Genomic DNA, 19,058 nt, shown 5'->3' on the forward strand with positions numbered 1-19,058 from the left:
AGAAATGTGACCCTTTCTGCTTAAGTGCTTGATCTGGGACATCAATATTCTCCTGCTCTCGGTGCTCCTGATTCTCAGGCTTTCAGACCCCTACTGGAATCTACAGCATTGGCTTCCCTAGTTCTCAGGACCTCAGATACAGACTGAACTTACTAAACTACACCTTTAGCTTTCCTGGGTCTCCAACTTGCAGATGACAGATTGTGGGACTTCTCAGTCTTCAAACTTGTGTGAGTTAATTCCTTAGAGTAAATCTTAATAAATCTCTTCATATATATGTATATATACACATATGTACATACTTACATATATATATGTATAAAATAATATGTATGTAAATATAAAATAAATCATCTCTGATTGGTTCTGTTTTTCTGGAGAACCCTCTCTAATATGTCACTGCATATGAACCAAATGGATTTATAGTGCTTTTTCTGCATCTTGCCAAAAAGGAATCTTTCAGTAGGTGTTTTCTCTGTAATAGAGCTATTTCAGGCACTCAGAATAGTACTTAGTGCAAAGAAAATACGCAACTATACTACTTTCTTAGAGGTTTATACTTTTTTACTCAAATGTACACTTTTTTAGCTAAGTTAATTTTGTTAGTTTATGAACATATAAACTAATTTTGGGTAGAAAAAATCTAGGAAGAAATAATTACATTTGAATTCAGATTATTTGATGGTTGTCTTGTAAAGACTGAGTTAAGTTGAATAATTCAACCACATTAAAGCAAATATGGAAGTGTACAGATACACATACTAAAGCTGAGGGAGAAAGAGGACTTAGTAGAAAAACAGCACAATCAAAATTAGAAAAGGTAAGTTTGAGGTCTGTGCATGTGACATGCTACCTATGATACCTTGGGAAAACCACCTCATTTCTGGGGACCTACAGTTGGTTCACCTACAATTTAGAATCATGATTCTTGCCCTGCCTATCTCACCATACTGCAGTGGGAGCCAAATGACATGGTTTCTATGAAAGTGCTTGGTAAAATTTTTGCAATTTGGCAAAATCACATCCTATCCTTTCTGGCTTTCCTAAATGAATCAAGCTTGCTTTTCATAACCCTGTAAACTTGAGTATAAAGTATGCTATTAATCACAAATAATCATAACAATTTTCCCCTAAAGGAAGATCTCCTTTTCCCCAGAGAATTAAAAGCACTTTTCCTCTGCTATTAATTAAAGTAGTCATATCCATAATTTACATCATCGTCTGCCTATTGTCCGAGAAAATGAGATAGGAACCTCTGAGGCCTAAAAAGCTCATCACTTCCAGGAGGAAATGCTGGAGAAAGGTAAGCAAGTTGAGGTCGTGACATCACTCACTGGAATTTGGTGAGGAGCTTATATTCCAGACCGTATAACCAAACTAAGTGGCTCCCATTCTGAATATGCCTTAATCGCCACCATCAACAGCATCTTTCAGGCTCCTAAATTGAAAAATGGAGCAATGCTCCAGCTAATGCTGGGAACAAACTCTACTATTGTGGGGAAAAGGGGGAGAGGATTTCTCTTAATTTTCCAGGTTAGCTTTGTACAGGAGATAGGTTTTCAATTCTCTTCCTGTTGCCCACATTGAGTGGAACTTACTCTGATCAAAGATGAGTAGCAGTATTGCATGCTTTCTTATGTAAAGGCATATAAGGGATGGAGCAAGCACTCTTAACACATCTTTGAAGAGCGTAAACATGAGTATATAAGAGGATGATTTTACATCCTACACCTATACATTGTTCTTCGTCCTTCATAGGTACCTCAGGTACAAGATACCATTGGGAGAAAAGGTAACCTCTGCGGTCAGTAGAGGGATCTTTATTGGCATGAGAAGCAAAGTGAAGCGTGTTCATTGACCAAGACCAATGATCATATAGTAAAGGGTTGTGTGGCAGACAGTGGAAAAATACCTAAGCCATTAAAATGCTTGGAGGACACACAAACTAGGAGGATGTTTTTTGGGGGTAAGAAATACAGTAATTTTTTATGCAACACATACATGACTCATGCGTAATCAAATAATCTACTGAAGGCACACTCAGCAGCAGACCCCAATCAGGCTCTGATGGTAAGGGAACACTGAGCTTTGCCAGACACTACTTTCTTCTCTTTCATAGCATCAACAAAGTAAAGTCATTGATTTACATTTCTGTCTCTCATACTGGACTATGACTTATTTGAGAGCTGTGTCCTCATTACACTGCGGAAGGCCTGCAAGAAAGGCAGAGAGAGAGAGAGAGAGGGAGCAAAGGATGAAGAGAGAGAGGACTCCAACCCAAAGGCAGACTGAAGGTTGCTGTTTATATTCACCTGGTACATGAATATTAGCTAATTTAACTCTCAAAAACCACCATATAAAGTCACTACTACTGACTCAGCTTTTAGAGGTGAGGAAATTTCAGGTAAGAGATGTTGAATAACATTCAATATTAAAATGGTAGAACTAGACTAGAAATTCCATTTGATTCCAAAGACTCGATTCCTCCCCTATAGTTTCCCATAGCATTCTGGTACCCAGTAGGAATTCCTCTTCATGAAATTACCAGAACTTTGGGAACAAGCTAAACAGAGAAAGGCCTGGGAGAGGGAGCCCAGGAAGGACCAGGTATAGGTGTGTGTCACCTCACAGGAGTGAGATTAGGTTTTAGTTATCTGAGACTTGAAAATGATCCCAATGGCAGATCCTAGACTAAGAGATGACTGTACCAAAAGGACAGGCTGATCCCATGTACCCTTAAGTATGAAATCAACAGTGTCATACATGGATGTATGGAGCAATCGGGGATGGAGCAATCACTTGGTTAAAGGGTCAATCAGCTCAGGTCAAAAGACACAAACAGCCAATATTAATAGAGGACAGTGTTAGCTCCAAATCCATTCATGACCCGGGATATTAAACAGGGAGTGGGATACAGGGAGGACAGGAGACAACTCACTTCCTAGGAGATAATGATGAATCATTATTACTTCCCAGCAAGGTAATTACTTTGGAGGTAGGATGCTAAAAATGGGTAGACGAAGAGTCTTGAAGATGTATCTCAAATATCTAATTTCTCTCCTAAACAAGCCACTTTCCATAATACCTCTGTGAAAACATATGCGCAGAGGAAGATGACCAGTAAAAATTCATTCTCATTCTGGTGATTTTTAGTCCCGAGGCCAGTCCATGTGGGAGATTCTTTTTGCTTAGACTGCTGGTATGGCTGGGATCCACTCCACCTTCTTCTCTACTAAAATCACGAAGAGGAAAGGCTCCTTAGGGGGGAGGACAATGGAAGCATAAGAATGTGGCTGCTGCACATGGTGCATCCAGCCCCTCCCCTTTTCAGGCCAGGGAAGTATGATCCGCCTCCAGATTCTGTTTAGCCCCACAGCTGCATGAAAGGTTTAGAAACAAAAACAAAACAACACAACAACCACCTATCAGAAAAGTAGATGTCTGCCCCCCAGCCCCAATAGCAGTCATTAGCCTGCTATTGAAGGAGGTAATGGAAACTTAGTGGGTTAAAGTCTAACCTTTATTAAATGAAGCTTAATGATGTCCTTGACCTTAATAGAGCTTTCAGATAACCCAGCTTCTTGAAGGTGAAGTGGCTGTCAACGTTTGCTCAGCAATGAGGGCAAAAGTCAGTGGGGAAAAAGCAGTAATATTTATTTCACTCTGAGTCAGGTGCTGATCTAATTTATTTCTGGGTTAGGACCTAAGCTAACATGCAGGTCAAACCCAGTGACAGTAGATGCACACATCTGATGGATGCAGCCATGAGTAGCCTGGGGGCCATTACACCTGGCAGAGTGAGCCACGAGGGCGGGGAATATGGTGCTTACTCAGCATGTCACACACTTATGAGCTTGGTGGCATCAAGAGAAATCCTGACTGCTTTGGATCTGCAGCTAACTTAAAAAAAAAAAGTTCAGCATGCTTAGCTGATCAATTTTTCTAGGGACAACGTTTGATTAGCAAGAATGTAAAGGCTATACCAGAGCTGATGTGGGGGCCCTGCTGTATCTTTATCTCCATGCATAATTTGCCACTTGTCATTACCAATTTCTGAGCACTCTGATTAGAACCAGTTAGTAAATTAACAAGGCCAATCTCATCTTTAAAAAGAAGCTTCAGTCTATCCTTGAGTTGATTGAGAGCAATGTGTACTATACTGGCCTGCTTCCTCCACACTGCAAACCTTTGCTCTTTCCATAGCTTGATAGCTCTGCTCTCTGAATCCTAACTTTACCCAGACTTTTAGGTGAAAGGAGTTGCATGTAAAATACTTTATGGTACAAAACTGGCACACATATGGCCCAAGCTACATAATACACACATATCTGCACACGCACACATAAACATACATACACATCATGCCCACTAAAAATAGCCAGGTACGTGACATCCATCAGAATGAAGTGAGATTCCCCCACCTCTGCTTCTTATTGATCCTCCTGCTTAATTTCATCCAACTACTCATGTAAAAATCCCTGACCTTGGTTTCCCAATGACCACACTGCTGCCCTCACTCTGAAATTCAGTCCCTAGTTACACAAGTGAATCAGATGGTCAGCCACTGTGTCTCCAGCAGTGACCTCTCCACAGTCCCCTGATTTGAGTCTTGCCAAGACCTATGTGATTAGCTCTCACACAGTCAGGTCTACACATTCATCTTCATTGATCACCATACTCATGCCATCACTCTTCTGATCAAAAGTGGGCTTAGTACTGCAGCAAGTATCCACTCTTCTCTCAGCCTAGAGGCACCTCTGTAGTTGGGTCGACCTAGATAATTCTACATATTTCTCTTTAGTCTTCAAAATGAAAACTTCATCCAGGTCAGTCTCCTTGCTGTCCTAGAAACATGCTGCTAATTAGCTCAACATATATTTTCTGGGCATCTGCTACCTGCCTGCTGAGTGCTGAACATCAAAGTTATGAAGGCAACCTTGGAGGAACTAATATTTTAACTCGACACATGCTGCTCTTTAGGCTCCGAGTACTTTCTCCTTTACCTTCCATCAATCCAGATTCTCAGCCTTTCAAGTCTCACCATCTCCAAGAAGTGTTCATGCTACTCTCTCTCTGCTTAACATATTTTTTCTTTCTAATAGACAGTAGGCTCTATGAGGGAGATGACTATTATTTATTAATCCTTTGATCCCCAGGTCCTAGTACTCATCAGATGATAGATAAATAAAAGAATGAATAAATGAAGGAAGGGGGGAAGGAAGGAGGAAGGAAGGTGTGGTTTTTTCATCTTCTCCAACTTTCATATAACGTCTCTCTGAATCCTTTTGATACTGTTAATGTGTATTATATAACCACCTCCGTTCTGGGAATATCTTTCAATAGCATCTCTGTTTGTTTTACGAGTGCTGGACATTCACTTGAATTAGATGATATGACTGTTGAGGTCAGGATCCATTTTTTTATACTTAATTGGTTTTCCCCCAAGTACCTATAGCATTGCTGTACGTTATGGATGCTTAATTAACATCTGTTGATTGACTGAATAGCCTGCTACTTAGGAGTAAAAATAAATTAAGATACAACTATAAGAAGTATTATCACATGTATCTTCACACTGAAGTTAGAATTAAGCTCATATTCTGAATGGTTGAGTTCACCCTAACATGTGTCACATCAAGCTAAAGCTTTCAATTTGGTGAAAATATGAAATAAAGCTTTTGTTTAATGATAAGTAAAAATAATTTACTGATTGACTAAAGCTTTTAATTTTAAATTGATAATTGGGTGTCAGCTGCACACCATCAAATAGTCATAAAACTGGTTGAATTATATGACATTACTGAGTGTGCTGCATTCAACCAATTTCCAGAATTGATTTTTTTTTTCACTGAATGTACCCTGATATATCAAGTCAGTAGTCTGCCTGTGTGGACCTCGGCATTTCAGTATTCATTAAATTTTGTGTGTTAAAAATTTTCTACTTAGGAAATAATATCTCACTATTCACATTAGAATGTGTTAAAGTTCAAGGGCACTTGATTTTAAAGTAATCATACATTTCTAAAGTGTGTGTATGCAAGTTTGCATAATCATTATACACAGGCACATCAAACTATCTGACATTGAACCAAGCACTGTAACAGTCAGGAAAATATCCAAGGGAGATGATGGTATCCAATATAAAACTTCAGGAAAATCACCATTACATGAATAAAAAAAAATCTCTGTTAGAAACACTGATCTGAGTTGGAATATGAATGCTGATTCAGCAAATCCATCCATTCACTTATTCTTACATTAATCCTGAAAAATACATTGAACCAGTATGTATAAAACACTGTATTAGGTCCTATAAACCAAGGAGCTGAAGGTGAATGTATTAACGGCATGTGGGAAAATTTAGAAATTGGTAGGATTTCATGAATATGCATGCCCATAAAGATCTCATTTGGGGTTTCTTTTCTTTAATAGAACATTTGCGCGTTTTAATGGACAGTCATGAACTTTGCTTAATCACCTTTTGTGGACTTTAATATCAAATAAGTATTCAGAGCACATTTCTCCTGGGTGAAATGGACTGGAGAAGTTCAGGAAGGTTTTCCATCCATCAAGAAAACAGATGATAGAACACTTGTCGATGCCATGCAGGGAACAACTGGCCTAATTCTCCCTGTCCTTTCTGATGGGGAGAATGGATGCTTTCATTGTCCCCTCCTCATAATAAGATTAACAAAACCAGACAACCCTATTAGGCGTGACTTAGGAAGGAAAAAGAAAAAACTGGAACAAGGGGAAATAGTTGCTTTCAATTCATATTTGCTGGGAAACATCTGAAATTATTTCTGTGTAACCAGCACCTTTGTAATCAGCACATGAATAAGCAAATAAAATGAAAATGACTACCACTGGACTTCCGGAAGCTGCTGCAGCCTTAACTCATCACGTTCTTAACTTTGGTCATCTCTGATTTTCCGTATCCATCCTGAATTTTTACCACTTTATATATTTGGAGATAATTTTGAAGATGACTTGAATAGTCACCTTAGAGTTGATTATGACTGAGAAATATGCACTAAGAAGAGAGGGATATAACTGAGTACTTTTGACTGAACGGGAGAAATAAAATCCTCAAAAAAAGTCATGCATTCTAACAGAGGAAAAGGTACTTGACATAGTGCAGACGTTTATTAAATTTAATTATTACATGTTTCCAAGTAAGAGGATAGACAAGAATAATAATTTGAGGGGAAATTTCAAAGTCATTATTCTATGTTACAAATGAGTATCGAGTACCTTTTATGTGCCAGTGCTCTGCTAACTGTGGGGACACAAAAGCGAGCACGACATTGTCTTTGCCCTTTAGGAGCTTATAAAGTTGATGAACGCATGGAAGAAACAGACATATAAACAACTGATTATAACTTAGTGTTCACGAGGCTGTGTGATCATGGGATGCAAGAATAATGCTTTATTATACAAAATGTTTGGGAGTTGAATGCATACATATGTATTTATACACGCATCTCTGTGTATCTATAACATAAAATTTGGAAATAAATAGCCACGTTTTAGTGGACATTTTACTGATTTACATAACTAAGTCATAACGTATTGCTTTAGAAAAGATAAATCACGGGTTAGTATCTAGTTGTCTATAAGAATTCATTACTTTTAACAAATGAGCATGATTTATCTCCTTCTTATTAAGATCAGGTCAATGGTTTCACATAGCATAATTCTAGCCAGTCACAGAACTGAACAGAATTGCTCTGGAATATCAATTTGCATAGGCCCCTCTGCATTATGCATGACCTTAACTATCTTCCCTAGAGGTAAGGTCTAAGATGGAGACAGAAACTGACAAGACAAGTTGAGACTACAGATCACAGCAGATTATTTGTGGAGGAGGAATCCGGCTAGATAAGTTTTGTCCTTAACAGTTAGTAATATTTTGCAACCATATAGGCTCACTGCTACCAATTTTGACAACGTAAATAGCTCTATCAATACTCCTGTCAAACTGAAACATTCATATTTGTTCTACATATCATTAGAGAAAGATGTAGTACAAAATGAACCGTGAGAATTTGGTAAAGAACATATCAGAAAGATATAAATCTTATTGCAAAATTCAATCTGGGAATACTGAGTTACAGAGAAACCACAATTTTTCGGGTTGTACAGAGACTTTATTCAAAGGATGCCTGACATAGGTATTACTGTGAACTTGTGCTACTGTATCTATAAGCTATGAAATTACTGCAAACTTATTATGGATTAATGTGAATCATCTATTGTGTTTATGTGACATAAACACATTTTACCATAATAAAGCATAGCAAATGTTCTTCCAGCTTAAGAATGGAAACTAATTTTAAATTTGATTTACATTTACAACATGAAGAAGGGAAATTAACTGGCTAATCTGGATGCTGAAATGTTGCCTGATATAGAAATGTAGTTCAACTAAAAAATGGGTTTGGGATATGGCTAAATAATAACAACAGTTCTCTTAGTCCTGCACTTTGCTGGAATGGATCAGAATATAAAAGATCAGAAGTTTATCTTTATTCTTTAACAATTATTGAGTGAGGGTAGGCGGATTTAGCCCCAAACTCATCAGTGTAGTAATGCTGAAGTTAAATCACAGTGTTCTAGAGAACAGTATAATTACTGGAAGCCACAAAAACTGGGTCAATTTAATACTTTGGTTGGATGACATGCTTTCATATTTTGGACAAACTAATCTTGGAATCCCAGCTGTTGGAAGCATCTGTTGTAGAGATGTAGAGAAAGACAAGCAATATGTCATTTTTACCAGTTAAAAGATGAAGAATGCTATATTAGTCTATTTCTTTGCACAGATTGTCATAAAATCTCAATATTCCTTTGGGGTTTAATTGTTTACTAACTTTTCAGGGAAATAAACCTTTAAAGCGCTCAATTGTTTAATAAGTAAAATTCAGCAAATAACAGACTTTTTTTGGTCAGTGATCATTTTCGTTTCAATCTCTTCCTTATTTACCTGATAATTATTATCCAGATTCATGTCATCAATTTTTCTAGTAAACAAGTTAAACAGAGAAAGAACATTCTCACATTGATATGGAGTTAATGGAGATTCTCTATCCTAACTTCCAAAAGAAAGGTTTTTACAAGCATCAGTTCAACAGAACTTAAGAGTAATTTACTAACATGAAATTATTTTCCAAATATTTATTATGAGACGCTAAGTGCAGTTGTTCAAGTTAGGTAATTTTTAAAGCTATAGTCACTACCAGAAATTAAAGAAACCAGATTTTTAAAAAATGGAGCTACAATAATCTTATGTGCAAACCTAAATTAACCTAAATGATCAGAGAAATTTTTGTATGATATCACAGAAAGCCAATTAAATTAATTGTTTAAAACACTGAATTATTTCAGGAAGTTGACTAGACTTGTAATCAGTGCCGAAACTTTTCTAACACCTAATTAACTAAGAAAAGTGGTACACAAAATTATGTTTCCAATTCATTTAATAGCACAGTCTCCAAAGACACTTCCAATTAGTTACATTTTCTTTGGAGTTACCCAACTTTCCAAAGTCAGATAAAGTTTTGCAAATAATGTTAAATGGTTATAACTTTGGTGAATTTTTTTTAAAGGGATTTCCATCTCTTGACAAAGGGATTTTGCAATAGAAAGTGGTTGCTAAGGAACATCAATAAAAATGTTATATAACAATCAAACTTGATTATTATTTGCAAAAAGAGTAAAATTATACTAGGAGAAGAGAGTCAGAAGTTACTTTTTTGAGTAGGAAAAATTTTCCTTGTAATTGTGGTAAATTTATCAGAGCATTTATATGCTTTCTAGAAATAGGGGGTTCTGCAGGAAATTCAGAAATTGTATGAAAGGAGATAAAGAGGAAGACATAGATCATTTTTATCCTATCCTTTTTGCCTTTGAAGGAAACCAAAAAACCCTGAGAAACTAATAAGGCACCCCTGCATCAACTGGAAAAAAAAATCGGGCAAATTTCTTCCTACCAAGGTATTCCCAAGAGAATGACTGAATGTGAGCCAGCACCCAGGCAGACTCCTATTGGAATCTTGGCTGGCCCTCGTAAGGGCTAGAATTTCCTATTTTTTTCAAATGTTGCTAATAAGCAATTCTACTCATTTTCTTTGGTGCTTCTCCCCTCAGCCTGTCCTCTCTGATTCTAATTTAATGATAAAAGAAGCCAACCAGGTTAATATCCAAAATGCAAAAAGAACTCAGATAACTCAATAGTTAAAAACAAAACAAAACACATAATTTAGAAATGGGCAGAGGAACTGAACAGACATTTTCCTAAAGAAGACATGAAAAGGCGCTCAACATCATCAATCACCAGGGAAATGCAAATCAAAACCACAGTGAGAGACAACCCACAACTGTTAGAATGGCCATCTCATCAAAAAGATAATAGATAACAAGTGCTGGTGAGGATGTGGAGAAAAGGGAACCTGTGAGCACTGTTGGTGGGAATGTAAATTGGTGCAGCCACTGTGGAAAACAGTACGGATGTTCCTCCCAAAATTTAAAATAGAACCACCTTATGATCCAGCAATTCCACTTCTGGGTGTATATTGGAAAGAAAAAAATCTCTATCTCAAAGAGATAACTGCACCATCATGTTCACTGCAGAATTATTTATAATAGCTAAGATATGGAAACAACCTAAGTATTCATTGACAAATGCATGAATAAAGAAAAAGTGAGACATACACACATGTATATACACACACACACATATATATGTATACACATATACAATTTAGCCATAAAAATAAGGAAATTCTGCTGTTTGCATCAACATAGGTAGGTCTTGAGGGCATTATGCTAAGTGAAATGTCACACAGAGAAGGCAAATACTATATGATCTCACTTATACACGGAATCTAAAAAAAAAAAAGACTCATAGAAACAGAGAGTAGATTGGTGGTTGCCAGAGGCGAGGAGGGGGAAACAAAATGGGTGAAGATGGTCAAAAGGTACAAACTTCCAGTTATGAGATAAATAAGTCCTGGGGATGTAATGTACAGCACGGTGACTACAGTCAACAATACTGTGCCGTACATTTGAAAGGTGCTAAGAGAATGGGTCTCAAAGTTTTCATCCTAAGAAAAGAAAATTGTAATCCTGTGACGTGATGAATGTTAACTAAATTTACTGTGGTGATTATACACACGTATAAAATCATTTTGTTCTACACCTTACACGAATGCAGTGTTGTATGTCAGTTATAGCTCAAAAACCTGGAGAAAAATATTTTAAACAAAGAACAAAGAAGCCATCCAGCCCCACCCACCCTCACAAAAGTAAAACCCATTTTTATACCCTCCCTGTAGTCTCAGCTGAGGAGCAAACTTCTGCCCAGCACGTGTCCTCCACCTGCAAACTAGAATTAATCATCTTCTCTTCTTTGTAAGGACCTTGTTCTATCAGTCATTGCCTCTCAGCCTCTCAGCCTTACATGGCTTTTGGAGTAATAAACAGTCAGTTTCATCACTTTTAAAACAAAACAAGTAAACAACTAATAAACACACACACACACACACACACACACACACACACACCAACGACCTATGTCAGCTAATGTGTTCCTGTCTAAAAGGTCACCTAATCCTCTCTCTCACACTGTTAGCTTCTATTCACATTTAAATCTCAGGAATTACTTCTGGAAATTCTACCATGACCACCAGACTCATACTTTATCCTGTGTATAATCCCAAACTGCACTGTCACTGCCATTGGTGTCTCTAGAGCCCTGCATAGGCTGTGGAGCTCCTGCAGCCATGGGCGGGTCACCTCTGTGTCCCCAGCACGTGGCCCAGTGACCCAGGCAGAACAGGGGCTCAGTAACACCCACTGTACCGAATGCTTCACCACAGATCTCAACTCACCATGTTTCCCATTCTCTCCCTCTTTCCCATCATAAGAAGTTCCTGTATTTAAAATGTTGAGCTGAAGTCTCTTTAGCGGAGCCTACCTTCTTCCACCTGTCTCTCTCCATCCTTATCACAACATTTTAACGATGTATTAACATATTTTTGTCTACGACTAGACTGAGCTCTAGGACCTAACGATCTGGTATGACTTATCTTTCCTTTTGGAGCACCTGTGATATAGAAATTCTTAAAATGTATCTCAAGAAAAGGGAATTAGGAGGGAGGGAAGGAGAGGGATGGTTTGAGCAGCAGAAGGAGGCTGAGGTGTGGGAAGGGGTTTGCATAACACTACAAGGTGAAAATTATGAAAACAAAAGATACCAGGCCCCCAAATTCTCCCTTGATTTAATATAAAATGGTAATTATTTGTCAGAAAGTTAACACTGTATGTTTACTTGAAATACAAGTTCTATTCTATGTCTACCCAAACTCTTTCAAATTCACATTCCGAATTTATGATCTATTCCATTTCCCCATTTATCTCAAGGGGTAGTATTGATCCTCATACTAATATTACATAATTTACATATCTTAAAAAAGAAAACATACAGCAATAATACTAAAGTAATACAATGCATTTGCTTGGACCCTTCCAGGTCATGGGGCGTTATCACACAGGTAGATCATTATCTCAGAACTATACTAAGAGCTAAGCAGAAAAGGTGCTGTTATTTTCACTTTACAGTTGAGAAAATTGAACTTCAGAGAGGTTAAGAGGTATGCACGCCTTGGAGCTGTGAATAAATTGAAGAAGAAGGTGAAGCTAAAAGGGAGAACTATTAGATTTGCTCTTTTGAAAATGATGCAGTGGGAGAAATGCGATCTTAATCAGCAACAACAAATACTTACTCAGCATTTACCTCGATGAGCCCAGCTCTGTCTTTCCTGTGATAGAAATTTTATCACACACAAAAAAGAGCAGGTATCACTTCACAGCCCTTCAGAAAGCAATTTTCTTGAGAGACCTAAGCCTTTCAAATAGTTTACTCCCCAAACACTTTTAAATTTAGGGGGGCAGGAAAAGAAATCATTAACTATTTAACATCTAATACAGCTAGGATACTACAGCATTTCTTGGTTTAACATATGATATAGTAAAGACTTTCCTTCTGTGTGTGTGTGTGTGTGAGAGAGAGAGAGAGAGAGAGAGAGAGATACTAAAGGTTCCTGGACAATGAATATGTATTGATTCAGGAAAAACACCCTGTTCTTTCTCACCCAGAGAGAGAAACCTTGGCTTTCTCCTGTCATATTCTGCCCACCTACAGTTCCTATCACCATGTTGGCATCTTTGATTTATTTGCTTTTACTAGTTATTTTTTCAGATACTTTTATGTGGCCATTCTTCTGCCAATTTTTGAGCCACCTGGAGCAACATCTTTAAAAAAAAAAACAATAGAACTCCATGAACAAGAGGGATTAAGAGATCTCTATGTCCACTGCCATTTAAATGTTAAGACTTTTTCAAGTATGCCCAGACTAACACACTGGATTGCAACATTGAAAATACTTGTTGCATCCAAGTAGTGGGTTATGGGTGATTACTGATTCTTTCTCTAAAAACCAGTTTTAATGGTTTATATCAGCTTGGCAATAAATCAGGAAAAATATTGTAGAGAGTCTTGCAATTGTGGCATCCTTGTTTTGATGACATTTCTTGGAGATATTTATTATTTGACTACATTATATGTATATGTAATGTAAATATAATTTATTTAATAGCAAATAGATTTTCATGTCAAATAAATGTGATCGGGAATAAATCTTTCATTTATAATTTTCCCCTGAAGAAAAACGTGACCTATTTATCCAGAATCTGTATTATGAATGTTTTCCGACTTGCTTTGATGAAAAGCAGAGATTTTTTTAACATTCTTGCTTTACTTCTCAGCACTAAACACGGGGAGGCAAGCTATGTAAAAAAAATAAAAGACTTACCCACTCTTCCTCATTGTAGTCTGAATGGTGTGGTATGGAGTCCTGCCTTCTCATAGGCGGGGGTGGGTCCTGGGAACTGCTCTCCTCTGCGCTGTTCTTAGGAGAGGGTGGCTTCTTAATGGCCCCTCCTGGCCTGGCAGTGTAAAGTGCTAAAAGGGCACTTCTGACCAGCTGATCTTTGAAGGCATGTACAAAAAGCTCAGTCTGGAAAGAAATTAATAAGGATTAGAAACACCATGGTAGGCATCTCAGCATAGAGCTATGAAAAGGTCAACGGCAGATTTGTTGGCACCTAAGTGGTGTGGTGAGGATGGTGGAAAAAGTGCAGGCAACAGACAGAGAAAATGATTCATACCAATCAATGGAAAATAGTTTGGTTTTGGGTTGCCGCCAAGGCCTTGAGTCCTATTCTAAAGTTAATGCTGAGGTTCTATATGCACTATAAACACCATCTGTCTCCTCAGTCCCCTCTCTTTTCATGCCAAATCCTGTCTTTGGAGATGTATTTCACTGGGGATTATTATTTGAGCACCATCTACCTGCCGTGCCTTTCAAGTAATTCCAAATACATCTTTAAAGAAAATGTGATCAGACTATGTTTATTTTGTATTTTAAAGAGTTAAAGGCTAAAGAATGACATATCTGTTCAAAAAAAAAGAAAAAAACAGAGGCAGGAGATCTTTTTTCTTTTTAGTATTACGGACAGATTTCAGCAGTAGAGATGACATAGGCAGTCTTCCCCATGAAAACATTTGCCTATTATTTCTTATTATTACCCTCTAAACTGTCTCCGCTACCAAATGGTTTCAGTAATGTTCAATGTTAACGAGGTTACTGTGAAACTTGCCACGGTAGATTTTACAAACTGGTGGTAAATACCTAGTAAGTACTATTGTAATGACGGCTTTCCAACAGTAAAGAACTTTACAGCTGTACTTTGCAATTTCATGATGAAATGTTTAATGGCTTCACCCTGATATATACTGGAGGGTGCAGTAATTGACTTTCTATATCACAGTACACTTAACATGCACTGGCCTACCAATCTGTTCAAAGAGTAGAGAAGTAACTCAGGCATTGACCCACATTGTTAACATATTTATATTTTGTAATCTGTTGGGAAGGGGCCCTTTACCCCATTCGCATTATTTTGAACAACACATCATTTACTGAGATGCTCTTGGATATAATCTTGTCTTCACTAATGCTGTAACTCAAGGTAATCATTTACTGGTGCTCTCTAAATATGTAATCAACATTGCCATGCCCAATAATTGTTACTAAATTGTCTCTAAATCTCCCTGTTGTGAGTGTCAGCAATAACAGAAAACCATTTAAACCACGTGCAAAACAAGCCCCTAATAGGACTATGTCATATCTGCAGTTACATCTTTGCAACAGATTGTGAAATTCCAGAGCTAGAAGGGACCTTGAGTGGACCTTTTCACTAACCAGATAAAAAAACTAAGTGTGATGATCTGTCCTAGGGCAGACTGCTGATCCGAAGCACAAATGGAAGAAAGTTTTCTAACAAATTCAGTAGCTTTCTCCCTTATTCCACACCATTCACCATGACCATCAGACGCCTAGATGCTTCTGTCCGTCTTCCCTTTCTTCTCTAACTCTGGTTCCCCAAGTGTTCTGAACACCTACCAGCTCTTCAAATTGTGTCCCCAATTGTCAATGTAACTCTCTTCCCTGCGAAATTTTAGTGGATGTTTTAAACACTCTTAATTTATTAATCTGGTAGTCATACTGAAGGCGCTTTGAAGGTAAGTAGATAAGAACTATGGTAAAAAGAGGATTTTAGAATAAGAAGATGGAAATATTTTTATAATAGAAAAGAAAATAAAAATGAAAGGTAGCTTTTTTATTAGAAGAACTGATGAAAAAGTTGGCTAGACAGTTCCAGTCAGTATAGTTATAGCAAAGGGGGAAACATGATGTTTATATAATTTTCCCCAGAGCATGGATGTGTCTGTCAATGTGAATTTCAATATTAAAAATGTGGATTTACTTCCACTCAGCTTAACTAAACTATTTCTCTCTTGATAGTCTCAATAAATTCTTTTGATTTATTTTTAGAGCAAAACAGCTTGACTTCTTTGACTTCCTGCTACTACAGCTCGAGTCTCCATAACACTCACTAATTACTACATAGCTGAATACTATTCACACCCAATGAAATTTCCTATGGTTCTTGTAATCACCACTATTTCTTCCCATAGCACGCACACACAGTTTCCTCTTAATTTATTCAAATCTCATTTGGGTTGATTCAGCACCAAAGACATGTGAAATAATACAGTAGATTCTTGCAGTTATACAGCCTAGAATTTTGGAGCAGTAGCTGAAAAATATAACACACAAAATCTTAAACACAATAGAAGCTGATCTTCTACTTTGCGTCTATACTGAAACATGTATCTGACTCCTTGGAAATTCTCTGGATCACCCAGATCCTGTACATAGAATCATGTTCTGTTAGAAAATAGCAAAATATTCCATTGCAATTTCCGTGTGAGCTGGCAAAACCTTAATTTTCTTGACCAGTATCACTTAGTAAATGTAGACCAATATAGACCCAGATGTTTTACCATCAAAATAAATCAGTTTGAAGAGATTAATGTAGTCACTCAATCCCAGCACATCTGTAGGCTGCTGTTCTTGCAACTGAGATAATATCAGGGAAGAGGGAACCTTGTCTCTCTGAGCTGCTTACTGACTCAGTTCTGAAAGCATTTTTCCTTTTCTTACTTAGCTCCCACTACAAAAAATGAAAGAAGAAAGGCTGTCTAAATGTTACTGTAAGGGTAGGCAAATCAATTAACTTAAAATATCAGTGTAAGAATATAGTAAAAAAGCATAAACTCTGAACCCGAGGCAGATCTATTTCATTTGTTCTCCATTTTTTAAAAAAAGAGGAAGAAATGAAAATGTTTTCTTGCCTTTCTGCCATTTTTTCAATTCATACACTCATACAAGTATTCTTCAAAATAACACACAGAATTATCTGCAACTACAAAACTACTAAAAATTACTTCTCCTGGGAACACATTTCCTAGTTTCCTGAATATTAATGCCAGAGGAATAGTTAGAATATGTTCATTTAAAACCACTCTTTTAAACTAGAGAACTCAACAAATTAAGCAAAGTCCCATTCTATTTAGAATCTCCTTAGAGTCACTGAAAAAATTCAAGATCATGCCTAATCTCATCTACAAAATACCATAAACAAGTAATTATCATTTTAGTAGTCGTGTATATGGCAAAAAACATTCTGTTTATTTTAAAACTTTATATGTTTTAATTATTTCATAGGGCAATAGTTTCATACTTGACATTAGTATACTGATATGTGTTTAACATTCCCTAAAGCAAAGAACATTGAACTTTCAGCCAGGAAAGTTACCTGACATCTGGGCAGTTTGTATAAATTATCCACTTGACCTTGCTAAATCACATAACCACTTTTTCCCCAGTGTGTACAAAATTACAATGCCTATCTGTGAAACCCTTACGGGAGTTCACTGTAAAGTGTACTCTTCTATTTATGCTTCTCTTTCTTGACTGACCTTTTCAGTTTCTGTTGTTGACTCATAATCCCCTGCTCATTCAAAATGTGGTGAGTGGACCCTAAGGGACCTTAAACTACTTTCTTAAAAGCATTTTTTCCATTGGTGATGCAACCCACTTTTCCATAACTTTGAGTACCATTTTTTATTATGCCAAGGTCTTCAAAATTCATTTCTGCTTACCTCCCGAATCAGCATGGTCAAGGGTTTCCATCTGCAAGCCTTTTGAGAAGGCCCAGCCTGATCTCAAGTTTTTTTAAATAAATGTGTTCTTCCCGGTTTTTCATCTGAGTGGTATCATTACTATTCAGCAACTCTGAGTCCAAACGTCTGGATCATCTTAAGTAACATTTATTTTCTGGGTCAGTAATCAATTTCTAGCAGTTAGACCTTTTTAAGAATTTCAAAGATTGACCCTTACATTATATCTCCACAGCTAATCCTAGTTAATATTCCTTTCTGAGTTCCATGTTGATGTTTCCACAGTCTTCTTACTGGTTGATTTACTTTTCTTTAACTATTTGTGTTTCAGGATGTTATCCAAGGTCACCAATACTAAAATGTTGACTTCTGAGTCTCATCTCAGAACTACTGAATCAGAATGTGTACTTTAGCAAGCTCCCCAAAAGCATTACTGACATTTTGTGATGCTCAATGATTCAAATCCTCTGTCTTTACTCAGCCTAGTGATTGCTCTGAGGATGATCTTTACAAAGCAAGCCTCCACGCCTTCTCTCAACAACCTTCTCAGTACCTACAGAAGAGACCTTCTCTTGGGTAAAGAACTCAGAGTGAGATGGAGAGATCATATATTTTTTTTTTTTACTATATGAGACACTGCTGAACTGTGTTTCAAGCTGGAAACAATTGTGTACTCATCAGTGACAGAAGAAAGTTCCAGTTATTCCATATCCTTCCTAACTCTTCCTGTGCTCAGCTATTTTGATTTTAGCTATTACAGTGGGTGGTTAGGTATCTCATTTTAGTTTAAATTTGCATTTCCCTAATAACAAATGATGATGAGGATCTTTTCATGTGCTTATTTGCCATCCATCTTTTTTGGTAAAATGTCTTTTCAATTCTTTTGCCCATTTTTAACTGTTTTATCATTCACTTGTAAGAATATATACTCTGATACAAGTCCTTTGCCAGATACCTATTTTACAAATATTTTCTCCTAGTCTATGACTTGCCTTTTCATTTTCTTAATAGTGTCTTCCAAAAACTTTAATGAAAATTTTTAGCTTTGAATAAGTGTTATATATCTTTTTAGGTTCATGGTTTTTGTGTTTAAGAAATCTTTGCCAAACCCAAGATGACAAAAATTTTCTACGTTGTATTCTAGACGTTTGTTTGTATGCTTAGTTGTTTGTTTTTTCTTTTAGCTTGTATATTAAGGTCTATGATCCATTTTTAATTAATTTATGTGTACATGTGACGTAAAGACAAGGAAAGGTTTTCTCTGCATATGGATATTCAGTTGTTCCTGCATTGTATGTTAAAAAGATATCTTTTCCCCAATTAATTTCCTTTGTACTTAACCACATATGTATGGGTCTATTTCCAGATTCTCTATTCTATTCTGTTGATCTGCATATCTTTGCTTACA

At 36.9% G+C, this 19,058-nt stretch overlaps 1 protein-coding gene across 9 annotated transcripts in view; it reads right to left on the reverse strand.

Annotated features, from left to right (window-relative positions):
* INPP4B (inositol polyphosphate-4-phosphatase type II B) overlaps nt 1-19,058 on the reverse strand; it is a 746,563-nt gene that overhangs the window by 104,024 nt on the left and 623,481 nt on the right. For all 9 annotated transcript variants that reach the window (XM_057725716.1, XM_057725717.1, XM_057725718.1 and 6 more), the window contains one exon: nt 13,875-14,078. In XM_057725716.1, coding sequence (XP_057581699.1) covers nt 13,875-14,078 — 204 coding nt within the window. The remainder of the gene's footprint in view (nt 1-13,874; nt 14,079-19,058) is intronic.

The sequence above is a fragment of the Hippopotamus amphibius genome, chromosome 3 (genome assembly GCF_030028045.1).
Source record: "Hippopotamus amphibius kiboko isolate mHipAmp2 chromosome 3, mHipAmp2.hap2, whole genome shotgun sequence".
In the NCBI taxonomy this organism is placed as follows: domain Eukaryota; kingdom Metazoa; phylum Chordata; class Mammalia; order Artiodactyla; family Hippopotamidae; genus Hippopotamus; species Hippopotamus amphibius.